At 41.1% G+C, this 26,690-nt stretch overlaps 2 protein-coding genes across 2 annotated transcripts in view; one reads left to right on the top strand and one right to left on the bottom strand.

Annotated features, from left to right (window-relative positions):
* Positions 1-19,954, bottom strand: part of col4a3 (collagen, type IV, alpha 3) — a gene marked incomplete at both ends in the record, with an annotated part of 33,396 nt that extends 13,442 nt beyond the window's left edge. The window contains 26 exons of the mRNA XM_083985657.1: positions 13-181; positions 267-455; positions 1,342-1,412; positions 1,614-1,709; positions 2,547-2,639; positions 2,720-2,884; positions 3,074-3,109; positions 3,268-3,349; positions 3,701-3,742; positions 4,355-4,408; positions 4,656-4,700; positions 4,804-4,866; positions 4,973-5,017; positions 5,207-5,281; positions 6,029-6,076; positions 7,080-7,115; positions 7,209-7,271; positions 7,561-7,635; positions 8,026-8,052; positions 8,197-8,250; positions 9,818-9,880; positions 10,906-10,950; positions 11,250-11,294; positions 12,522-12,611; positions 15,079-15,135; positions 19,865-19,954. Coding sequence (XP_083841783.1) covers positions 13-181; positions 267-455; positions 1,342-1,412; positions 1,614-1,709; positions 2,547-2,639; positions 2,720-2,884; positions 3,074-3,109; positions 3,268-3,349; positions 3,701-3,742; positions 4,355-4,408; positions 4,656-4,700; positions 4,804-4,866; positions 4,973-5,017; positions 5,207-5,281; positions 6,029-6,076; positions 7,080-7,115; positions 7,209-7,271; positions 7,561-7,635; positions 8,026-8,052; positions 8,197-8,250; positions 9,818-9,880; positions 10,906-10,950; positions 11,250-11,294; positions 12,522-12,611; positions 15,079-15,135; positions 19,865-19,954 — 1,918 coding nt within the window. The remainder of the gene's footprint in view (positions 1-12; positions 182-266; positions 456-1,341; positions 1,413-1,613; positions 1,710-2,546; positions 2,640-2,719; positions 2,885-3,073; positions 3,110-3,267; positions 3,350-3,700; positions 3,743-4,354; positions 4,409-4,655; positions 4,701-4,803; positions 4,867-4,972; positions 5,018-5,206; positions 5,282-6,028; positions 6,077-7,079; positions 7,116-7,208; positions 7,272-7,560; positions 7,636-8,025; positions 8,053-8,196; positions 8,251-9,817; positions 9,881-10,905; positions 10,951-11,249; positions 11,295-12,521; positions 12,612-15,078; positions 15,136-19,864) is intronic.
* A 1,487-nt stretch (positions 19,955-21,441) lies between these two features.
* Positions 21,442-26,690, top strand: part of col4a4 (collagen, type IV, alpha 4) — a 59,725-nt gene continuing 54,476 nt past the window's right edge. The window contains exon 1 of the mRNA XM_083985658.1: positions 21,442-21,561. The gene's annotated coding sequence lies outside the window, so the exon portion shown is untranslated. The remainder of the gene's footprint in view (positions 21,562-26,690) is intronic.

Genomic DNA, 26,690 nt, shown 5'->3' on the forward strand with positions numbered 1-26,690 from the left:
GCCTGGACTCACCTGGTTTTCCAGAACTTCCTCTCTGTCCTGGGACTCCCACATTGCCCTGCCGTCCTGGAGGTCCTGGAGCACCAATACCAGGAGGTCCTGGAGGTCCTCTCTGTCCTGTCAGTCCCCTAGGACCAGTGCCCCCAATTGGGCCCCTGTCACCTTTCCGTCCCGGAGGCCCCTGGAGGATCATCGACAAACCACTGAGTCAAAGTTCAGCGACAGACGGACCCCCTCTCATACCTGAATGATGAATATTCACTCACAGGATTTCCTTTCTGCCCCAAAACACCTTTCGGTCCTGAAATTCCAGTAGGTCCGTCTCTCCCCTCAGAACCTGTTTTTCCTGGCTCCCCAGCGGATCCTTCCTCACCCTTCAGCCCCACTCTGTGCATGTACCCCGGGTCACCTACAGGTCCTGGTTCCCCCGGGGTGCCAGGGAACCCAAAGGGGCCCTTGAGACAGACAGATATTTTTTGTTTATTTGAATCAGAAGCCTGATTAATCTGTTGGTTGCTTGTTGGGAGGAGGAGGAAGAAGAAGTAGAGGGAAAAACTATATATATAAAAAAAACTATATACTGTGAGTGGGAAAAGACATGTAAACAGTCATATCAATGTCAATCAGAAAGACTCTCTTTAAAACGCTATTTTGCCTGGACTATTATTCTACCTGTATTCACAATTCACTTGTTCTCTCTCTCTCTCTCTCTCTCTCTCTCTCTCTCAGCCTCTCCTAGCAATCAGCTGATTTCAGGTGTTTGGCAACCAAACGTATCCCTGATCTCCATGCTCTCAATCAGCTAATCATGTTGTATGTGTCGTACTTTCAGATTTGTTCTGCTCTATGTTTGTTGCAACCACCTCTGGTCTTCATATCCAGCCTTCATCATCATCACATCCAGATCTCCAGCTTCTCCTCTTTGTATGATGTTTGCATCATGATGGAGTCAAATCACCAAAGACTGACATCTCTCACTTTTCTTTTCTTGTTTTGCACATGGCAATAAAACTTTATTTGTTAACATAAATGAGTTTCTCCTGGGGGAACTAGACTCTCCAGCTGCAGCTCTGATACTCATCACTGTAGTGAATTCACAAGAACATACTTCACATTATTTACACAGTGTATGGCATTTTAAGTACCAGTACATGTGTACTGTACTGTGTACTGTACTGGTCAGCTGAGATACTTCCAAAAAATAAAGATTAGATAAAGAAACACACTACGGGCCTTCTCTGTGAATCGGAGAACAGAGCCTTTAAAAATCTGACTGTACAATAGTTTGCGAGAAACTGACTGAAATGTAAAATGTTTAAAAATATTTGCTGGTGAGCTCACCGGTTGACCAGATGGTCCTGTGATACCTTTGAGCCCTGGGTTACCTTTACGTCCTGGAAAACCATCTGAACCTGGAAACAGAATGACATCACAGAGGCTGTCGGTTCACACTGAGTCTGGATCCAAATCCTGTTTTCTATGGCCTGGCTACTTTATTATAAGAACATTATTTGACTGTTTACAACTGTTGAGATTCAGTGAAAATTCAACTGTCAATCTGTCAATCACAGGATCAATAGCTCAGATAATCACTACATCAGGGGAGTTCTTACCTGGCTCGCCATTTTTACCAGGTTCTCCTGGTTTACCTGGGGGTCCGGGGGCGGCATAAATAGGAGGACAAACTGAGCACATGTCACCCGTCTCACCTGTGAAACACCAGTCAATTAGTAAATCAGTTAATTAGTTATCAAAAACATTATCCTAGACGATTATTTTCTGATTAATTATCTAATTCCACTTTATCTTGTGCCTCTTATTTTACTGAGTTTTCCTCAGATTGTTTCTAAATATGCAGCTCCCTCTCCTGTGCTGTTTAAACAGTTGTGTCTATATGGGAGTCAGTAACGTGATGCTAAATTTTTGTGTCCATATGGTTTAGTCAATTTTAAAAAGGTTACAATTTAAAATAATAAATGTAGGCATACATTGAAGTATGTGGTAAGTTTTTTTAATATAATATCGAGTGAATTAAGCATAGTAGAAACCTAGTGGTTTTAGGATATGTGCTGCTCAGTATTGCTAAAATGCATTAAAAAATAAATATGGGAACACAGCAAGAAATCTATTTTAATTTAATGTCACAGTACATTTAAATCCACTGTAGGTGGATACAATATTTTAAAATATTTAAAATAACTTTTGTTAAAAAAAAATGGTGCAAATTTAATTTCAAATCACATAAAACCAGCATTAATGCAAAATCTACATTTTAACAAATCCAATGGAAAACATTTTTTAAAGTTGTTTATATAGCTCATACTATAGCTCAATAGCTAATAGCTCCTCTTGCCAACCCTTATTTGTCACTGACCTATCCATTGTGTCTTCATTAAAAATCACATTCAAATCTGCAATTTGAATCCTAACAGGTGCTGTTGTACAGTTATGAGTATAGAAACAACAAATCAGACCAGTACATCATACTGTATACAGTCATGATGGCATGTTATCATCATAATGCCCCCCTCATGTTACCCACTTACCCGGCTGTCCATTCTGCCCTGTGGTCCCAGGAAGTCCAATGAGGCCTGGTGGACCTTTAGGTCCTGGAGGACCAACACCTCCCACCTCGAAGTCTGTTAGACAGAACATCGATGTATACATGCTCTATACATTTTTGTTTTTCTTTTATAATTAAAAAAAAAAGTTTAATCACCTGGAATTCCTGGTTCTCCTGGTTCTCCTTCAGGTCCCGGAGCTCCTGGAACGCCAGACTTTCCTTGGGGCCCGTTGACTATGGGCCCGGGCTCTCCTAGGTCTCCTTTGGGTCCGGGATAACCAGGTGGCCCTTGGGGTCCTGGTGGCCCAACGATAACCACACCTTGAGAGAAGAATAAGAGATTTATGTAAATTTATGCTGTCCCCAAAGAAAAAGATAAACCAGCTAAGAAATGCAAATGTCACATTTGACTGAATATTTCACAACACTGTGCAACCTGATCACCATTGTTATTATTGATTTTATCTTTAGTAAAGAAACTCAGAGTGGGAGTGATGGGGTAACATGTACCTGGCTCGCCTTGCAATCCAGGGAAACCAATAAGTCCTAAAAGAATGAAGAAAGAAGAAGAAGTACACTGCTGTGTTGAAAGGATCTGTCACATTACTGTACACTCTGTTACCACAGGTCACAGATGATTAGAGAAGATCTTTAGAAGTTAATGTAGACCCCCGGTGTTTTCAACTGATCAGAGTCTGTGGTACCTTCTCTTCCAGGGGCTCCTGGGGGTCCGGGGGGCCCAGTGTCACCACGCTGGCCCTTGAAGTATATGTTATTCCAGACAATCTGGTAAAAAAAAAAATATATATATATAGCTATCAGTTAAAAAAGGGCTCAGCTATAACGCAAAAGTAAAATAAAATTGAGATAAATCGAACAGTAAAAGTGGCACAGCGGCAACCACACGCACAACACACATCCACACATTAGATCATGTAAAAAGTAAACAAATAAATAAATAGACATTGACTGTTGTAGCAGCATAAATATAAACACAGCCACAGTGTTATTACATGTTACCATTTTGTTGTGTTTTGCTTTTTAGTGCAGACTTGTGGGAATGTCTGGGATAAAAACTGGGAAGAACTATTACCGTTCAATCACTGAGCTATATCCAGCAAAGAAAGTCAGACTCACCTCTCCTGGGGCACCTAGAGGACCACGTTCACCTTTCTCCCCCTGAAAACACGACAGAGCACAGTTTGTGTTGTCAGAGCAGGTTCAGATCTGTCACGGTAGGAGAAACCACGGCATCTTGACACATAAAAACTGTGATACGTAACCATTTTAAATGATGTTACTTTTGCATTGAATATAAAGGAGTAGAGGTGCATTTTGATAAGGTCCTGTATTGAAGATTGAAGTCTAGTTAGAAATACTAAAAGCATCACTCTCTGGGGTAAGCTGTAATACGTTTTTATATCAAGGTCAAGGTCAAGGAAACTTTATTAATCCCCGAAGGCCAATTCTGTTTCTACAGTCCACCATAGAAATACACATATACACACATAAACAACACACATATAGAGGTAACATGATCGAACATGGGATGTACAAATGTATCACATATATCTGAATGCATAAATAAATAAAACTCTTAACTCGCGAGGCAATTGACAATATAGTGCCATCCAAGGAGAATAAATAGTGATGAATAGTGATATGAATTGTCCAACAGGAGGAAGAAAGTAAAAAAGGAATGAAAGCAAAAAGTGAGACAAGATGCCCTGGTTTCCACTCCTTGTGTGTGTGCTACTACTGCAATAGAACTTACAGTAACACAAGACTCACCGTGGCTCCGTCGATACCTGGAGGACCGAGGTACCCACGATCCCCTGGGTCTCCCTGAAGACACACACAGGTTCAGTCAGCCAGGATGTTTTTGTCAGTAGTTTATGAACACTACAGCAGAAACTGTCTGAGGATGTTTCAAGATGTCTGCACTGGACATGTCGTCCATGTGACAGAGAAGAGAAATGTCAAGACTGCAAGTTCAAGTTCTCTTTGACTGAGGCAACATTTTGTTATTACCATCTCTGTTAATTACCATTAACAGAAAGTTAAACAAGTCTCAGGCCCCAAGGTGAGTTACCTGGCCCCCCAGCTCTCCAACGAGTCCTTCCTTCCCTTGTTTACCCTGAAACACACACAGCAGTTAGAACACGATGAAGTGGTTTAGGTTTCTGCAGAATTTCAGATCATTACCAGTGAAAATGATCTGATTTCTTTCTCGCTCTCACCAGTGCTCCGGGGTCACCGTGCGCTCCCTTTTGCCCTTTCGGCCCCAGTCTCCCGTGCAGACCCTGGGGGAAGAAACAAATGCATCACTCAAATGCATCAAATATTAATCAACTGCTGTTGTGAATGTGATATGAGACAGGGAGAGACTGAGAGACAGGTCTGACTTACAGGAAGTCCAAGACAACCTTTAGCTCCAACGTCACCTGGTTCTCCCTAAGATATGGCGAAAGACATTAGTGAGGATCAACAGAGAGGCTGACACAGACAGACAGACAGACAGACAGACAGACAGACAGACAGACAGACAGACAGACAGACAGACAGACAGACAGACAGACAGACAGACAGACAGACAGACAGACAGACAGACAGACAGACAGACAGACAGACAGACAGACAGACCTTCAGTTCTTTGGGTCCTTCAGCATAAAGTTTGATTCCTTTCTGTCCTGGAATCCCTGGAGGTCCACGATCGCCCTAAAAACCAAGTACAGCTAATGATGATGATGATGATGATGATGATGAGGATGAGGATGTTTAGTTTAGTTTATTTATTTGTTTCATTCATCGAAAAATTAAAACAAAACAACTCAAAAAAATAACAATACTGCAACTCCTGAATGAAGGAGGGCAGAAAGAAGTAAACTCATGTTGTCTACCCCCTTTTTTAAAGAAATTCTTTCACAAATTAGATAATATGTTGATTATATGTACCATCAAACATAAGACATTTATTGTCATGTTTTTCTTTTTTTCACTCTCTCTCTCCTTCTTCTTTTTCTCATCATCTCATTCATTATTATTGTTTTGTATTATTCATTCATGTATGTATTTTTCCTTACTTCCTTATATTTACTGTTTAATCACTTACTTTTCTACTTATTTTTCATTACTGTTTAATTATTTCCTATGTTATTGTTTTTAAACTGTAACAAATTTGTTTTTGGAATATGTGGGTGAGGTTTTTATATAAGCCCTTGGGTTTCATACCTCCCCTTTGACTTTCCCAGTCATGATGATTGTCCATGCTGTTTTAAATGATATTGTTTGCGCTAAATACATAAATTAAAAAGAAAAAGAAATTGTGACGATGATGATGATGATGATGATGATGATGATGATGATGAATGTCATGGTGAGGATGATGAGAGTGTTTCACAGTTTAAATAGGTTATATTTCTGCCTTCACATTAACACATTCAGTTCTGAATCCCGTTAACTTACTGTCTGACCCTGGGGACCCGGGATGACTGGACTGGGACCCTCCTGACCCTGAAACAAAACACAGTCTCATCAGGACCTGATATTGATAGACTGATCCAACAGCACATTGGTCATTCAAACATCAGGGGGAGTTGATGGGATTTTTTGATGAATGAGATGATATTTAAATATAATCCCCTCTATCCCCCCAAAGCCTTTTCAGATCACATGGTGATGGGTGAGGGCAAGATGGAAATTTGCACAGACAAAATACTAACTTGTCAACAAGTTACTTAGTTGTATGAACACTGTAACAACTTGTGAGCAAGATACAATTGAAGAGAACCAAATCCTACAAAGTTAGATGGTGGGTCTAAATGGGCGGAGACTGCTTTGTTATGACAAAGTCACATTTAAGTCCTGACGGCCAGTTACTGAATACAGGGTTTGTGCATTTGTCTGTGGACTGAGGTCTTGATGCTTTCACAGTATTATAATAGTGAACCTAGACCTGCTTTGTAATTACTCTATACACAGACCTTTGTATTTACTTTAAAAAAGCTTGTTTTTCCCAAGTCCAGAGCCTGAAGGTTATTTCATGAATAGAGTTGTTCCGATCCTTATACTGAAACGTATCAGAAACACTTGATGATCTGCTACCACATAATTTATTAATTTAAATGTTTTTCAGATGCCAATTCTTCTTCTCTGCTCTAAAATAGTTGCCTACACGGAGGTGATGTCCGATAGTTTGGGAAACATAGTGGGTTAGAGAAATATCAACAATTGGGGAAAATGTTCCAGTGGATAGCTCCGCCAGCAGAAAGTCAATACGCTCAGTCTATAAGGATTTTGTAGGGAGGAGTAGGTCTTGTGTAAATCGATCATGTATCTGTTCAGGTTTTATCGGGGTTTAACCTGAGCCATACAACAATGACAGCACCGTATCACATATCAGCACTTGGCGATAGTTCACAGCTGTTGGTACCTGATTAGTACTCATTATCAGCTGATACACAGGTGTGGGTGTCATGAGGTAAAACATAGTGTTCAGGCTCAGACTCCCATTTACCTTCTCTCCTTGCAACCCTGGTGCACCTGGCCTTCCCTAAGGAAAAAAAACAAACACCTGATGTCAATTCCTGGATGTGCTGATCATTACTGACGTTTAAATAAAGTTTGTCTCAGATATGTAGCCTACAGGATTTCCAGAGGGTCCTGCTGGTCCTGGTAGTCCCTGTGGACCTGCAGCTCCGCTCGACCCCTGAAACAGAAACAGTAAATCAGAACACATCATTCATCAGCTAATCAGAGCACTGGTTAAATACAAGACATCACTGTATTGATTAACTTGACTTTAATGAATTAATTTAAATAGAAAGGTATCATCTATACAGTTTTTATCATGTGAGTAAATCTGACATCTCTCAGCCTGTACAGTCTACAGTGCTCAGCAGAAAAATGTGTGTAGTCATGGTTTCACTCCTTTTTACACTCAAAAAACTGAGGACATTTGTCTTGCCTGAAAAATAAAATGTCTGACACTGACTGACCTCTAGTCCAGACGGTCCTTGTGGTCCTCTTGCTCCTTTAACTTCTGATTGAATGGAGTAGACCAGCGTGTCCCCCTAAAACCAGAAGTGAGCAGGAACAGTCAGAGGTCTAACAATATGGTGTCCTGCTTGCTGAGGGCTCTGTGACGCTGGTCCAAAAAGTCTTAAATCTTAAAATGAGAGCAGGCCTTGTTGAAACATCAGCTTCAAGCATTGTACGTTATTAAAATTTGGGTGGATCAGTTTAAGAGAATAAATAATTTCCCATTCAACCTACCAAGAATTGGTGAATGAATCTGGCAGTTTTGACATCATTAATAATAATGACATTGTTTTTGAGTGTTTCACAGACAAATTGTTAAGAGATGGACAAAACCAGAGAGATACATATAATCTAGTACAGCCTAGATGCTGGAATGATTTTTGTATGACAGTATGTGAAGAGGGTCAGGTGTGATCTCTTACCTTTGGACCTCGCAGTCCGGTCTGACCCTGAAAAACATCAATGCAATTAGCTTAGGCTTTCTGCGCTAATTAGCTTTGCCTCAGCCTGCTGTGATAAATCTAAATGACTGACAGGGGAAAACAGGAAGTCTTCACAACAGTCAATCACTGCTTTGCACAGGTAGGACTTACTGGTGTGCCTGGAGGTCCTGGAACCCCAGGGTATCCTGGGTACCCAACATCCCCCTGAAAGACATCAATCAATCAATCAATCAATCAAGCAATCAATCAATCAATCAATCAATCAATCAATCAATCAATCAATCAATCAATCAATCAATCAATCAATCAATCAATCAATCAATCAATCAATCAATCAAGCTCGGTCTATCCTTTAAAGACTCATATCTACGCATCTTTATGCAGGCATAAAGATCTGTCTGTCCATCATCAGATTATATTGTTATTGTTGATTAATTAGCAGCCTGGGGAGTAAAAATCTTTCTGTAATGAGATATTAGATTATTAACTTTCAAATAATGTACCAGCAACAAGTGGCAGGAAGTCCTTATGGATTTACTTTTTTTGGCAGTAAATTAGTGTATTTTTTGTGGATTGGTATGATTTTGTTTTAACTGACAATAATAATGTAGATGAGGGAGGAACTCGCTGCTTTCAAGTGAACCAGATATGAGTTAAACATCCCATAGCAGCAGCTGAGCTGAAGAAGCTGTATTGTGGATTTTGTGATGAAATACTCAGATAAAGTCAGCAGGATCACCGTGATCCATGACTGAGAAAAGGAGGATTTCATTATCCGGATTACTCTGATCCAGATTACAAGTTTTGAAATACTGGGCCCGGAGACTGGGGACACTTAAGAAGTGTAGTCCCATGTTTTTTGTTTTTATTACAGATACCTGGTTAAAGGACAACACTCCAGACTGTTGTGTGGATGTAACTGGTTTTACTGCTGTACGAGTGGACAGAGAGGGGAAAGAAGAAACATGTGAGGACGTTGAACTTTTGGCAGTTGGTCTTAGACCTTAATATTTCCCGTGTTACCCTTTCAAGTTTCAACTGACTGGCTTCACTCAGGATGTTGACTGTGCCACAAGTGAAAATAAGACACCTGATCCGATTTGTTGTATGCAAACATGAAGGAGGATTACACTGCTTCAGCTCTACCACTACTTGACAGATTAGATCATAATCTGTTTTTTCTTCAGCCTTTCTACAAAACCATGTGCACTGAGATAGAGTTTCCCCACTTTCTCTCCCCTTTTTCCACATTTAACTCGCACATGGCCTATAGCCCAAGGCCACCTGTCTCCGGCTCCCTGATTGAACATCATACATTTGATTGATAAATATGAAGACATTGCTCACACACTTTGGTAATAAAAGTCTTCTGTTTTTCTTCACGCTGTGAGATTATATAAAAACGTCAGCCTCGCAGTGGTGTCTTGGAGACTGGACAATGGGGTAAAAAGTCTGACACAAGAGTCTGGACTCACTCAGGACTCTTGTTGAGAGATACATGCATCTCATTTTCCCATCAGACTGTACACAACCTGTCTGTCTCTCTCTCTCCTCATCTTTCTATTATACAGGCAGAACAGCAGAACCCACCTGAATTTATCTACTGTTTTTTACTTTATTGATCAGCCAATCATTTTTTGAAATATTCAGTTTTTGTTAAATTATAGCACAAACCATTTGACCCCAGTCAAGATGTATGGTGTAAGACCTCTGCAAGAAACCTGGTAGGCAGTATTCACACTGCCTTCAGTGAAATACAATGATCATCCACCTTTGTCCCATTGCATCCTGGGAATCCTGGTCTGCCAATTGATCCTTCATGTCCAGGAAGTCCCTGAAAAACAAGAAATGTAATGTACCACACTAAGAAAAAATCGTTTTCCTCTCATTGGTAACTTCATACAGTTATTTGAGTCTTATTTTTAAACGCTCAGACCGTGTCTGAGTATTTTAACTTGTTTCTGATGCTGTTGAAGTCAAATGACATCCAAAGCGGCTTTAATGTGTATAGTCACAAGAAAATAAGACTAACTGTTTATTAGATTATGAAACTCATAAGATTAGAATGGGTCTCTCATATCTACAGAGGAAGCAGGGCCTCATACACATAGCTGCCTTGTTGGACCACCATGTTTCTACAGTAGTCCACAATGAACGAACCATACACTAGCCTTAGATGGGGGCTTTGCATTTTATCTTACCTAAAGGTGAGGTATTGGGTTTATTGATATCTGAACTCACCACTAGATGGCACTAAATCCTACACACTGATCCTATAAAGATATTAGAAAATTCTATTAAAACAAAATACAAAACAATTATTTTAATGTACAAACTGGTAAGAATATGTTTCACTTGTTTAACAAAAAAAGGAGGGGTCCCTTATAAAATAAACATTAGTTGCAGTTGAAATATGGAAATAATTTATAAGATATGTACAGTAACATGCCCTCATCACCCCTGATACGAATACGAATACGAAAACTTTATTATCCACAGAGTGGAAAATCCTCTTTGGTTTCACCACCATAGACATGTCTCACAGCAACAGAACACATAATGACACAATAAAAAACATTTCAAGGATAGAAAAATATATAAAAATAGCCTACGGCAGTAACTGTGATCTGTGTATTCCTTTTAACAGTTAAGTTTTTAAAAACCTGAGTTAAACTCTTTAAATGTGCTCTGAGGTAGAATTGCTTTGCTAAAGTAACAACATTGTGGAAATTAAATACTATATTAATAATAACATAAATTAAAAATTATGGTGGCTGAAATATTTACTGAAACATAATGTATCAGGGCTTGTGGCTTAAATTGTGAATTGTCTGACTGTTAGTGTGTAAATGTTCTTACCGGCAGTCCTGGAGGTCCTGGGAAACCAGGTTTCCCTGGAAGACCCTGGAGAACACAGAGAGACAGCCGATTACTACCTGATATTGACCTTTATTTGCAGTTTACAGTCACAGTTTTAAAGGTACCAGATGTAAATTTCCCTAACATGATGCTCTAGTCTGAGAAGATGCAGAAGAGGCTGAAACAGAGCCAGATACAGACAGTCCCAGAATGACACTGAAGTCAACTTAAGATCTGAAATTATAAGATGAGAGAAATAAAAGCACCAGCGATGGACCAGTGGTTCACTGGGAAATTTAAAAAGGGGCAAGACATTGTTAAAAAAATAATAATTGTCGTCCTACCCGAGAGCCTTTCAGGCCTGGACTTCCTTGTGTTCCTCCATCACCCTGAGGATGGACAAAAGAGAAAAGGATCATCAAACTAAAGAATATGATCTGGTTTCACAAACATACGGTGGCCGCTTTAAAAAAATCAGTGTAATTGTTGTAATCAGACTAAGTGTATGTGTGTTATCAGGAAATTAAGAGTCGCTTGGCTGTGATGCTTCTTGAAATATATTTTGAGTCAGTGGATGTGTGGAGAATCTTAGGTCTGTTGGCAGAAACCTGTACCACTGAGGTTTCATGTGATCTGTGTGATTTAATTAAACCTTTGTAAGGTCATAATCCTTCAGTAAGTACAAGTACAAGTACAAGTACAAGTACAAGACAAGTATCTTCTTTAAGTATGCATCAGAAATGTATTGCCTTTAAAGGGATAGTTCAACATTTTGGCAAATTGGCCCATTGCCATAATCGCTATAGTCATAGCAGTAGGTTCGTTACCTTTATTTGTCGGTGTAAGCTATTTTTAGAACGGAGGAGCGGAGCGGCAGGCTGTTCAGAGCTACACTATGGAGGCTAATGGAATTTCTTGGTTTCCCTCATCAAACTCATCAAATACAAAATCCCAAAACTCCAAAACGCTTTCGTGGACAAGTTGTGAGCTGCACAATCACCACGCTATGAGATAATAATAGAACGTTACGAGACAGAGTTGTTTTAGAGGTAAATTCATGCAAAACCGCTGATGCGCGTTGCGTTCAGGGACAGTTTTTCAGCAAGCAGTCTCTGTATTTACCTCGAAAACGGCTCCGTTTCGTAACGTTCCATTATTATCTCATAGCGTGGTGATTGTGCAGGTCACAACTTGTCCACGAAAGCGTTTTGGAGTTTTGGGATTTTGTATTTGATGAGTTTGATGAGGGAAACCAAGAAATTCCATTAGCCTCCATAGTGTAGCTCTGAACAGCCTGCCGCTCCGCTCCTCCGTTCTAAAAATAGCTTACACCGACAAATAAAGGTAACGAACCTACTCCTATGACTATAGCGATTATGGCAATGGGCCAATTTGCCAAAATGTTGAACTATCCCTTTAACATGAAGCTGAAGTTAACATATCAACATCTTGTTTTGTCCGCCAGGCTGTGAAATATTATTTTGATCTGATAATGGGATTATCAGGAGTTTGAATGAACAGGAAATGACTGAACACTTGTGAGGTCACAGGGGCATTATTAAACATATGAATCTTAAGAGGTTACAAGTGAAATAATAACAACGAACAGGTGTTACCTTCTCCCCTTGTGGCCCCTGATGACCCTCGTTTCCGGGGTAACCAATCATTCCAGGAAGTCCATCTTCTCCAAAGTAACCAGGTTCACCCTGTAAGGGACAAAACATAAGCAAACGTAAAGTAAAGTTCAGAGGTGTAGCAGAGATCCTGGCTGCAGCCCAGGTGCACTTGGGTGAACAGATGATGTTTCATGTTCAGCAGAGAGGAACCAGCTTTTCTTCTCCTGCTGCTGAACACACCTGAGATCACAGAGTCCACACCTGGGTGGTCTCCCAATCCACACCTGAGTCACATCAGACTGTAGCAGAGACACAAAGGCTTCAGACACCACTGCAGCTGAACGCAGATCTGAGGACAGTTTGCGTTTTACAGCAGAGTGAAGATAACAATAAAAGGAACGCTGATGTAAAGATTATCTCTGTGCAATAAAATATATTCAGTTTGTTGACCACTGAGTCTACAGAGTGTGAAGAGCAGAGACGGAGGAGATAAGATCACTCCGGCTCTCTCTGGATCTTCTACAGCATATAATGAATTAAGTATCCTCAAGAGCTGAATATTAACTTCAGAGAGCTCAATTAATTTGTTATATGTTTAAGTTGTAACTGAACTAAAGTTCTCACCAAATACCTACAAACCCACTAGACCCACATGAAACACTCCAGAAACCTGTACTATGAGACACGTTAAACATATCCAGTTAACCATATTACAGTCTACTTTCTCTGGCTTCAGTGAACCTTTTAAATACTGAACAGTGATCTATGGACTATGATTAATATTAATAATATACTGTAAACAGTGTGTCGTTGTTGGTGTGGTCACAGAGTCTCCTCATGTTGTTCTCAGCTGCAGTGGTGAAGAGGTGCATAGAGGCTTCATCACTGTCATGATCAAAGAGTGCGTTCAGGTCAGTGGACAAAGACTCAAACAGTAAAATCACACCCTGATCTATAAAAACATCTGCTGATCTTTGTTATTAAAGGTGTTCAGAAATGGCCGTTTGTCCTGTTTGTTGCGCCGAGTTTCCACGAGTTGCCGCACGAGTTTACCCGAGTAAGGAAAACAAATTTGATTGGTCGTTATCAAGCGGGCAGGATATTCAATGCTTGGGGCGAGACCGAGCTCAGTGTGTGTGTCTCAGACGTTTGATTGATGTTTGACGGATCCCGTGATCTTAGAATTATAGGGTTCTATCTCCGTTTTCGGTAGTTCCGAGATATTGAGCATCAAAGTTCCAACTCGGCTTGTGTTTTGGTCGATAGAACCTTTTTATTTTATGAATAACTAATTAAAAAAATGTTGAAAATGTTAAAATAACACCACACAGGCATTAACAGATAGAACCTTATCATTCTAAGCTCACGCAATATCAGTGGCTGATGAATCGTGAGCAGCATGACGCATAATCCGTGCGCCTGCATTATCCAATGCGAACAAAAAATACCACACTTTCATCCCGGATTTACTCAAAAATAGAATTTTGCACAAAGTTTGGGCTACATCGTCTAATAGATGAGTTATTACACTAATGTTAAGACCCACAGTGGGATCAAATTCTATTTTTCTTTTCTGTACACCTTTAATTACCTTATAATAAACTCTTTTGTCCCTGTCAGGATCCTATGAGCTGATAAACCATAGTAACAAGAGACCCACCAGTGTGGGACTGAAAACACAGAAAGATGATAACTGATCAGTCTTTTTCACTGAGTCTGTGTTTAGCAAACACGACTGTTTACAGTTGATGGCTGTTCATAAGACTAAAGCTGTGACTGACAACCATTTTCAAGCATTTCCCTTTCCAACAGTTTCTATTTGTCTTTCTATTATTTACTATTCACTGTTCATTATCAGCATATTGTGTCACTGACTGTTACAACTGATGCTTTTGTGTGCAAAGGACAAATCCTCTAATACTGATAAGACTAAGCAGTGAGAAAGTCAGGTAAATCGGAATCCCCCTCTCTGATTGTCTGCCCCCCCCTCTATCATACATGTCCTGGACCTGTGCAGTGATAGCAGGTCACCACTGGAGGGCAGCAGACTGTAGCCACCAACTGATCCAGGGTCATGGAGGTCTGACACTTGTTTTCAAAAACCAAGGGTGTCATTTCCAACAGGTGGGTGGGACATTTTCAGTCTTGAGGGGCAGAGGTGAGGGACTTGGGGGTCTGCTTTGGCCCAGGTGTTAACATCCTGTCCTAAGACCTGATTGGTGGAGTTTGTGCAGACATGACATCAACAGAGACCTCTAACCCTCATGATCTAAAATGTGATTTTAGTGTTGATGTCATAATGATTTTCATCATTCACTAGTACTGTCGTATGTTTTTTTTTTCCCATTAAACTACTTTTAATATGAAAATCCCTGCACTCATTTATGAAATATGTGCCAGATAAATGTGTGTTTATTGTACATGTCTACACATGACTGTGGCCAGTTGTCAGTTGTTTGTAACAACACAAACACACACAGTAGAAAACAGTCAGGTACTGAAACACTTCAGCTCTGACTTCATTATGTCACCTGTCCCACCTGATCCTCCCACTCACCTTTTGACCTTTGACCCCATCACAGTGACATAATGACTTCCCACTGCAGTGACACACCTGCAGAGACAGGAAGAAGACTTTTTAAATTATTCTGATGATCCATGCAAATTTCAACAAAACACACATGATGAAAAAGAAGAAAGTGACAGAGTCTAGGCCCTGCGCTGATCCAACTCTACAGAACTGACTCATTTATCAATGACATCCTCCTACAACAGTCAACTCTCAACTCATCCTGGCTGATCAGAGAGTCATTAACCAGTCAAATAGATTAAACCTTTATCTGCTATATTGTGCATTCATAGACAATCATAGTTTTTTTCCCCTCTACAGGAAGATGTAAAATCATAATTTAAAAAAAAAAGTTGATTTGAAAAAAAAAAGTAGCATCATTGTGCTGCAGCTCTGAGGGTTAGGGACTTTGATCCAGATCCTGATTCCCTCCAGTCTCAGGTCGGGTCCATATGCCAATCCATAGGCTCTGGTCATCATCATCATCATCATCCTCACCATGATTGTCCATCAGACAGAGTATGAGTTTTAACCCAGACCCCTTGCTGAATCTTGCAGGGGTAACAGAGGTCTAGTTTAGTCCAGACTTAACTTAAAGTCTGGTTTACACTGTTGTATTGTTGTTCAACATGTCTCCTCACGATGTCTTTATCTGACATATTTCTGAGGACTTTAACCCAAACATCTCTATGTATCCTGCAGGTGTAACAGTGCTCTTCCTGAGATAAAGTGGACCAGCAGACAGAAGGCAGTCAGACAGACAGGCCGATGAAGGTCTGATGTTGTCTTATCTTCATTCCTGTCTCACATCCCGCAGGACGCCGGTACCAGGAGATGTCTCAACACGCCTTGCAGCGCGTTATCATGGTACTTGTTCCACATTCAGTCTTTAGGTTCAGGTGGTTCAGAGAGGGAGGAGCTGACCTGCAGACTTTCAGACCATAGATCTGACCCCAGAACGGTCCACACAGACTTCACTGTGAAGGCTCCAACATCAAACATTCATTCTCCTGTTTGTTCTTGATTCAGGTTGAACTAAAACTCCACAGGTCTCTGCATTATTCGAACGGTCCAGAATAGGAAACCCCTCAGGTGACAGATATGATTGCACCATAAACTCACAAATATTCTCGTGGATGAAAAGTGCAGTGTTCACAGAAACCAGGTTCACATCCAGAGACCAGGTTCACACCAGGTTCACACACAGGGACCAGAGATGACTCTATCTTAAAATCATTTCCAGGACATTTCTTGTGATGATGTTGCTCATACATCAGTGCAGTCTAGCATACCTGCCTTTAATCGCTAATGTGTATTTAGGGTTCTAAGGGAACCCTATTGTTTTTGCTCAGGTTAATCATTATTTGTTGTCTGCCACTTGAGCTCAAATTCTCGTGAGCTGGAATGGGCTAGAAACATGAAACTTGGCCCAATGACTGGAAATGATGTATGATGCACATCATTTCTCTTCCCAAGAAATATGAGCCCAATTGACCAGATAGTGACGCTGTAAGTGAGGCTCAAAGATGTGGATTTGGGAAGGCCAGAGGGAACTGAAATACACATTTCTATTATAAATGAGCCAATTGGTCAAAAAAATATGGCTGCTATTGACCAAGATATCTTCACAAGGGCGGGGCTTAAGAAATATTGGCCATAACTCCTTAACCCATTGCCCAATCATCATAAATCTTGGTAGATATATTCACAATAGGATTGGGAATATGCTTCCCAAAGCATTTTGAGCTCAACCTAACAACACCAAATTTGGTATTGGGGGACCAAGTTACTAATTTCTACTATAAATGAGCAAGATTGGTCGAAAAAAATTGGCCACGATCAACCAAAATATGTGTCACAACATTTTTGTGTTGAAAACATTTTTTCATCGTCAGCACCAGAAGTGTTGTTGCCAGGGTGTCTCTGTAGCAACTACAGAGACACCCTGGCAAACCAATCATATACTAACAACGTAAAGGGACATGTGTGTTTGGTAAAAGACCCAACAAAATTACATTATCAGTTTTATATTTTTGCAACATCTGCCGATTTAATCTAAATTTGATGCTTTTTGCATATTGTGCAGTCCTACAATTAACAAGGACTGTGCCCATGGTGTATGTATGGATGCATGATGCAACTTGTGTATGGATGCATGATGTAACTTTGATTCTGTAAAACATCCAACCAGCACTGTGAAAACTGAGCCTATTCAAAATACCATTGTCCAAAGCTTGCCAGATCAAATTATAAATATCTCCATAGACCAGTTTTTGTGTGTTTGTTTTCCCCCACAAGTCATGGTAGAGTTGTTGATGTGCCTGCACTGGCTTGCCATGCCACATTTTGTCATAACTGTTCACTGTGTCTCTTCTTCCATATCTTTGAGTTTGTTAACAGACTAAAACACTTGTTCTAGTTTTGATTCTACATGTGTCAGTCTTGGAAGAATCACATTTCAATTCCTTACTTTACTTTACTTTTACAGTATTCAGAAGCTCAAGCTCCTTCACACTTTTAGAGTCTGGGCATTGACTTGGTCCTAAAGTTCTCGTGAAATTCTCCATTCTCGTGACATCTCTTCTATCAACATGACTTACAGCAGCAACGGACAATACACTTTGCCTCATCACGTTCTTCATGCTGGGTGTGTGTGTGTGTGTGTGTGTGTGTGTGTGCACGTGTGTATTTGGGTCAGTAATAACAGCAGCTCAGGACAAAAGGCTGAAACTGAAAACAGACGAACTAAAACAACAGACAGAGAGCAGACTGTCTGTCTGACTGCAGCAGTGGAGGAAGTTTCACACTGTGAAGTTCTGCAAATCTGATCTCAGTAAAACTACAAAAGTAGTATATCACTGAGATGTACGTAAAGTATGACAAGTTCTCATGATGTCAGAATTGTGTACAACATTAGTGGAGTCTAATTACTGAATACATGTGAAGCTCCATCAATACAACAATTCATTGTAAATTATTTTCAGGAAACTAAGAAGCTGAGAGGCAAAATGCAGTAGAAGTACAAAGTAAATACTTCTGTATGACTAAACTCTACATGAGTAAATGTATTTAGTTATTTCCCAGCACTGTTCCGCAGTGTGCAGACAGACAGAGACATTGATTTTATTTCCTGTCTCACATTCTTTCTACATTTTCTTATTTCCTCAGTAAACAGGAGAGATGTTTGGAACAACATGTACTGAGCATGCTCAGTAGCCTGCACTGCGGAAAGGTGAGACTGCACTCTGTCTTCACTCGGTTTTCAGATTAGAGGACAGTGGGACATAATGAAGACAGTGTGAAGACAGAGAGAAGTGAAGACTATCATGTCCACACTGTCCTCATTTCATCATCACTGTTATGTCGTCAGTCCTTCCTAATTGTGTCCTCATGCTGTTTGCACTGTCTGCATTCTGTCCTCACATCTTCTCTCCCTCCTCACATCATCTTGTCTTTGTCCTCACACCATCTTCTCTCTTCCTTCACTTTGTCCTCACATCATCCTCAGTCTGTCTTCACATTGTCCTCACTTTATCTTCACATCAGCTTCTCCCTCTGTCCTGCAGCAAAACATTTCCCTCACGAGGAGTCAGTCACAGATTCCACTGGACAAGGTGTGGTATTTTTCATTGGAGCACAGCTGCAGCTGAAGACTTTTTTTTTTTTTTTTACTAGACTATAGACTATAAGTTTATGAAACGTCCCCCCAAAAAACCCATCCAGCCAATTTCCTCATGGTCCGAGGTGGCTTTTTCCCAAACTCAAAGAGTTTCAGTCTGTGACAGACTGGCCCATCAATGGCTCACTAATGTGTCTTTAACCTGTGATACAGTGTCTGACATGAGTCAAGCAGACACAGATGTTGCACATCAGCTCACCTCAGCTGAGTTTAACATAATGAAACCTCAATTTAAACTTCAATACCAGGTACAAACAGATCAGTCAGACAGACAGTGTGCTTGAAGATGTCTCCAGGTGTTGTATGTGAAAGCAGCAGTGTGAGGCCTGGAGCCGTGTCAAGTCTGATAATCAGGTGACGTCTGGAGTACAAGTTTGAAAAGTTCAGGTGTTCAGGAGCAGGTGTTTTAGCTCCAACACACCTGCTCACAACATTTCCCATGATTCACAGCAAAGTGGTCATACTGACATCTCAGAAAAGTCCCTCTAGTACTTGTTGTAACATCAATAATAATAATAACAACGGTCATGATAACAATAAGCTCCAGTAGGTGTGGCTAAGGTGTGTGAGCTGATGATGATGATAATGATGATGATGTTGAAGATGATGATGACAGTGATGATGGTGACACTGTCAGGCCTTTCAGTGGCACACTCACAGTCTTTCTAACTTTGCTGTTAAAAACAATAAAAGAGAGCAAACACTAGATTCACACACATCTGTCTGTTACTATGGAAACACACACACGCACACCCACACAAAATAAAGCACCAAACCTCTCCAGTGAAATCAGATCTTTACACGCCACAAAGCTCCACACAAAATACAGATTGGCATGAAGTTCACAATAAGAGCTCCTTTGAGCTGAAGTCTCTCCACATCTTCATGTTTTCTTCTGTCAACAAAAACTCACAGAGTCAGTCTGTGCAGGTCAGTCTTATTATTCTATTAAACCTCTATTTACCCCCTGTGTGTGTGTGTGTGTGTGTGTTTGTGTGAGAGTGTGCGTGCGTGCGTGAGAGTGTGTGTTTGTGTGTGTGTGTGTGTGTGTGTGCGCGCGTGCTTGTGTGTATGGCTCGAGGTGCGCTCACTCACCCTCTCGGCATGTCCCGGAGCGGCAGAGCAGCAGACCAACAGAACCAGCAGCGGGATGATCCTCCGCCTCGGGCCGCCCGGAGCCTCCATACATACGGACAGACGGCCACAGACTTCCCGCTGATCAGACGGACTCCAGGGTGAACTCAGAGCGGCTCGGAGCGTAGGCCACTCCTCGGTTTGGCTCAGTTCGGCGCGGTTCGGCTCAGTCCACAGGGGGTCCGTGCAGCGTATCCTGTCCGTACAGAGCAACCTGCTGCAGGATGGAGAGTTGGTCCAGTGACAGAGTCAAAGCCACTACATCCAACACAGGGACTTCTGGTCCTGCCCTTACAAAATAAAAGCCTGAAAACGCAGATCTGATAAGACTTGGTTTCCCTCTTCCACGGCTCAGTTCCTTTACTGACCTAGATAACTCAGTGCAAACAAGTACAAAAAAACAGCACTGAGAGGACTATAAAGTTTATGCCATGCCATACCATGAGGTAGCCTAGGCCTACTTTATATATACAGCCACATCACATTTTACTGAGGTCCTACTTTACTGCTCTACACCCACCTGACTGTTTATATGCCATTGATTTAACCACAAACACAGGACACATTATTACAGTGTTACTGTATGGATGAAAATAAAAGAAAGAAACTCCAATACCCTGAAGGCGTCATGGTTTAACACCATTCTGGAAAGGAGGGCATTTACTTTTGACAGTTTTTACTTTTGCTGATAATAATAATAAAGAAAAGAAAGGATGTAGCCTACTTTTTTTTTTTTTGGCCGATCTGTAATATTGCATTAGAGCTGACAAAACCTTGAACTCAATATTTCAGTCAGGTTCAAGGTCAAAACAACCTGAGCCCTTGATTTTTGGATTTAGAAACAATTTTTCTTTGCTGATATTTTTGCTAGATTTATTAGTAAAAATGAAACAGAACAGCATTTGAGAAAATCATTGTGATAAGTGGTAAGGTGACACCGTTTCCATTGATAGCTATCTGAACAAAATAATATGTCTCTACATGTTTTTTGTTCTACAGAGAAGAGATTATTTAGATCATTGACAATAAGATTAAAGTAGCCTACTCCATTACAAACTCATCAACTCAAACAGCTGCAGCACAAAGAGTAGCAGCCTGCCTGTCTATTTTTGAGCATCACTCTGTTTTTTGTTTTGTTTTATAGCCTACTCTGATATGAACGCGATGTCAGCTGCTTATATTCAGTGAAGCCTGTGACCATATCATACATCACTGTAAAACAGTAACCTGATTCATATGCCTAGACTTTTTTAATGCTCATGTTCTGATGTCGCTGATCTGTGCCTGTGATGTGAAGACTCGACCATCGTCATGGAGACCTACATGTTTAAAGCAATGAACTTCAGAGCAGCCTAAATATTATCACATCATCACTGATGATCAATAGTTTTGATCAAATCATCAGCTGATAAAAAACGACTTAACCTCAAATCAGCATTTCTTTTTCTCTCCACAGCTTTTATTGTGGAGGGTGGGCGCTTGGGACCGGAAGTGTGCGCGTGTGTCCCTGCAGGTGATTGCCGCCGTTTAGAAGGTGTCGGGTTGTGTGTGCAGCGCTGCGCTGCGGCTTCAGTTTAGCGGATAAAGTTGGGACTTTTCTGTCTGTGCGTCTGTGACATGAGAACTGACTGAGGCTCCAGACCGAGCGAGACCTTCAGGTAAGACTCACCTGTGCGCGGCTCACCTGAGCCGTTAGTCTGCTGTACGTGCTGTTTGATGCGGCTGCTGAATCTCTGATCATCGATTCCAATCTGCTGTGTAGCCGTTAATTAACTGCTAACCGTGATCTAATGAGCTGCTGACGTCATTGACGAGTTAATTAATTAGTCAGTTAATGAGCCGCTGATGAAGCTGAAGGGGAGGAGAGAAGTAACGGAGTACTTTTACTCCACTACTATTCTCCAGCCTGGATCACTGGTGAGCTGCAGGAGGATCACTATGGTCTGTGGTCGCGAGGAGCTTTGTTAATGTGTAGTATATTGATTGATTCTTGATATTTAAAGAAAAGAAAAATCATAGTGAATCAGAGTTTGTTCTGCAGAGCAGCTGTAATAATGTTAATTTAACTTTGTGTTGTTTTTGTTTGTTTGTTGTGAAACATGAAACTGTAAAATACTGTGAAGAAAATAGCTGAGGTCTGACTGACTTGAAACACCTGCATCATAATCCAGCTGTTTGTTCACATTCTACAAACTGATTAAGGCTCTGTTCAAAGATCTTTATCGTCAAAGTCAGTGCAGCTGTTGGACAGATGCAGAAGTTGCAGCCAGTGACACTCAGGAAACGGATGTGGACTTAAAAGTTTAAGCAGAGTCCAGGAGTAAACTCGTTAATTGTAATCACTTTGTCAGTTTTGATCAGAACCAGTGTTTTACTTCTTCATATGGAGTGATGCCTCACTGTAAAACCTGGATCTACCTGTAGGATTTATGACATCATCATCAGCTTGGAGCCAATCAGGATGCAGTGTATAACTTTGACAGTGGGATGTGGAAACTTGTAAGTAGGTCAGGAATCACTGACTAAAATCTTAACTCAAGTTCAGCTGCCAGAATCCAAGACTGATGTTGTGGATCACACTGCTGATAAGTTTATCTACTTCACTTTCATATACAGTACTACCAGGTGATGTTCTGCCCTCTGATTGGTGGAGATCAGCCTGTTTTACCTCAGTCATCATGCAAAATGATTCAGTGCAGATGACCAGGCACAGGTGAGAGAGTTCAGGAACCAAATGAGGAACAGGGACTTGATCAAGTGGGCAGCTGATGAAACTGGCCATTTTAAATAGCAGGAGAGCTGATGGTGACCAGGGATGGAGGGAAAGGTCTGGGACATCTGGTACAGTAGCTGGATGGGGAATGGTGGGTCATGCACTTTTCAAGAGACCACGAAGGGAGTGAAAACAAGGACAGAACCATGACAGCAATCATGACCATCTGTTTTCAGTGATAATCAATATTCTCCTGAAAAACAGAACCTGTCTATCATAAAGTGTCAGGTCGCTGTTAACGAGATCATACTCAACTGTTCAGGAGAACTTCATGAGATCATTGACTGCCACTGAACCTGCTTAATTACTGTCACATCTAATCTCTTCAACTCAATACTATGAGCCCTGTGTGTTCTCCTGGATAGTTTGGCTAAACTGTCAGTCAAACCCTTGTGCTGACCAAACAGCTGAACCTCAAGCATCTCAGTCTCCAGGTGGTCTTTTTGTGGTCTGAAAGTAAATTGACCACAAGATTTAATCATGGGAGTCTATCTGATGGTGAACTAAATCATAGCATACTTTCTGACCAATGGATCAGTCTGTTCTCTGATCCTCCGTCTTCTGTGACTCTATAGGACAAAAATAAACATTGATAATAAGTAGTTAGTGAAGTTAGTAGTCAACCAATGATGAACGATGATGATGAACCTTCTGTTCTGTGTTCATCACAAAAATCTCACAAATTGAACGTTTTGCTTGCTTCTCCTTTCATGTTTTCTGTCTTTTCATCATTACCAATTAATGACTGAATTCACTTTGAAACTTACAAAGGGAAAACAGGTCAAATTGACATTTGCAAAGGCATGAGCAGTCAGTGAACAGTGATCATACTAGTCATTGTCCCTCAACAACATCATCGTCCATTTGCATAATTCTTGCCTCTTCCCCTCTGCAGTATGCAAGTGTCACACACACTGATGGCGGGTATGTGAATAGTAGAACAGTGCTGTATGAAATGTGTGCATTGGTGAATGTGGCTTCCAAAGCACTTGGAGTGTTTGGTAGGACAAGAGAAGCTCAGTTGCAAGTGCAAGTGCAGTCTATGTAGCATCCTCCTCCTCCTCCTGTCTCTTGTTAGGGCCACGGGCCAACACACCAAGGCCTTGGCCTCTACAGCTATAAAATAGCTGCAGAGCTTCTTCAGTCCTGCCACATCTCAAAGACCCGACCCGGTCTGATCCGCAGGTGTTGAAGCCTGGACCCGATGCAGCCCCGGACTCACGAGTATTCATTCTCGGACTGCAGCAAAAAAAAAGAAAGAAATAATAAGCCATTGGTCCGACGCGTACCGAGTTATTAGCCTAAATATTTTCAACCTGAACCCGGTGCGTCCGGTCGTGTTGTTCGGTCCAACCCGTTGAGAACTTGGACTGACACAAGGAAAGGAGGCTGTGGCCGGCGGCGGAGCACAAGAAGTTAAATCAGTGCTTGTAAATGAATGCTGCTCTGGATCCGACTCTTTCCTTCTATTCTTACTCTTTTAAACAGAACCTATTATATATTTTCCATCTCTACTGATCATAACATTCATTCAAAATTAATTTAAAACCTGTCCCATACACAGTAGATGCCTGTCTAAACAATCGCTGGGTCAGTTGTTTTGCCTCCAGCAAATGTCTTGACGTAGGCCATGAAGGGGTCTATAGCCATGTTTCCATCCAAAGTGATTCGAATTACTGGGAAATGCGCATCCAGACCATGGATTATTTCTTTGGTGAACATACGATCCAGAGGATGATTTAGATGTTTAAAGGGATAGTTCAACATTTTGGCAAATTGGCCCATTGCCATAATCGCTATAGCTATGTAGTTTATTTGTCGGTGCAAGCTATTTTTAGAGCGGCGGAGCGGAGCGGCAGGCTGCTCAGAGCTACGCTACGGAGGCTCATGGAATTTCTTGGTTTTCCTCATCAACCTCACCACTCACTCACTAAAAACAGCTTACACTTACAATTAAAGGTAATGAACCTACTGCTATGACTATAGCGATTAAAAGAAATTCAAATCGTTCGTTTCCATCTACGGACTTTGCACCCCCCCCGCCCCGCCCCCCGGACGGACTGACGGTCTGATTTGAACACATTAGCACGATTTAGCGCATATGTTTATTACCGTCATAACGCGACCTGTCCGTGTGTGTGTGTGTGTGTGTGAGAGAGAGAGAGAGAGAGAGAGAGAGAGAGAGAGAGAGAGAGAGAGAGAGTCGCGGCCGCCACAGCCTTTATTAATGGTAAACGCTGGATGCGCTGGTTGATAAGTTTCGTTTTTACTGAGGAGAACTATGAAGAACTGTGCAGTAACATCATTATGAAGGTGTGTGGGGGCTTTTATTTTGCCGTGGCGGTGCGCCACAATTAATTAATTAATTGTTCTGTGACATTAGCAGAAACCCTGATGTTGTCTTGTGAGTGAACTGCAAACACGGGAGCAGATGGGGTGAAAGTGCGCTACGTCACACTTAATTCGCATACAGCTGTTTCCATCCCATTCGAATCAACCAAAACCCGGCCATAGCGAGCGTATTTCAGTTTGTGCGAATCAGGGGATTTTAATTCGAATTACAGCGTTTCTATCATCATTTTCCGATGCGATACATCTAGATGCGCATCTAAACAGCTGATGGAAACGCAATTTATGACTTTTCTCTACAGATTACGTCACGGTGGTTAACGTTAGCTAACGTACTAGTGTTAAATGTTAGCTTATAGGGGTGCACCGAATGGCATTTTTTTGGCCGAAGCCGAATACCGAATAAAATCAAAACGCTTGGCCGAATAACCGAATAATACCGAATACCGAAAGTGGTTATAAAGTTTTTAAATAAAATATTTTTTTAAACTTAATTTTCAAAGAAAGTAAAAGTTTATTGACTATTCTGACAGTTTTTGAATATTCCAGTTGCCGTTGCTCATCAAAAAAGCACAACAAGTTATATAAAGTTTTTCATTTATATCGGCCCATTGTGAGTGCTGAAAGATCTACTGTATGCAAATACATTCCAAAAAAACCCAAGTGTCTTTTCAAACAGTGGTTCCTAACCTTTCTTGGTCATATTTTTTTTAATTCATCAATTAGGCTACTAGACATTCCAGGCGACCTCATTTGAATTTCAGGCGACCCCACGTGGGGTCCCGACCCCAAGGTTGGGAAACACTGTTTTAAAAGACGTCACCACGGACGGAGTGGGCGTTGAAGCTGCCGTTTCGATCGTCGCGCAATCGCGTATTTATCAGACTTTTTTTTTTTTTTTTTTTAATATTCGGCCTTGCTTTGCGCTCATTCCACCGAAGGCTGAATGTTGCTTTTTTTGCACTATTCGGCCGAATATATTCGGTTACCGAATAATCGGTGCATCCCTATTAGCTTATATAACATTACCTGTCTCTATGTTTCAAGCTAAATGATAAACTGTGTGTGTGTGTTTTACGGGTACAGCAATGAAGAACATGCATTGCTGAATGTTAGCAGTAGGGGTTTGGACATGGAAGTGATTTGTGACGTCACACTAGCCGTCCCCATACATGTAAGTCTCTGTCAAACACAACCACCACACCAACACACATGTGTGTGCACACTCCTCTACCACACACACACACACCAACTAATTACTATAACTCTGTCTTGACCATAAGATCGTGGGTTTGACTCCCATGTTGACAGAGATTGTAACACCGGCAGTAGCTTCCGTAGCCCTATCAAAATTTCCCAGAGGAAATCTTTTAGTTATTTATACAATATAATGAAAAAACTGTCTGAAGACAGTCATGTTGCTCAGTCACTAATTTCTCCTTGGGAACATAAACGCAGGAGATGACTGAGCTGCTGTAATTTCTTCACCTGGCATCATAGACATTGTCCAGTAAGTTTCCTGTCAGCCATGAGACTGAACTGCTTTTCCAGTCTGTGGTTATCTGTGGTTTATGGATAATTCTGGATAACCAAGACATTTTTTTTTCTCAAATAATAATATATAGCCAAGCCAACCAAGGAACAGCCTCCAACCACTGAGCTTCA

This window comes from Trachurus trachurus (genome assembly GCF_905171665.1).
Source record: "Trachurus trachurus genome assembly, chromosome: 13".
Taxonomy (NCBI): Eukaryota; Metazoa; Chordata; class Actinopteri; order Carangiformes; family Carangidae; genus Trachurus; species Trachurus trachurus.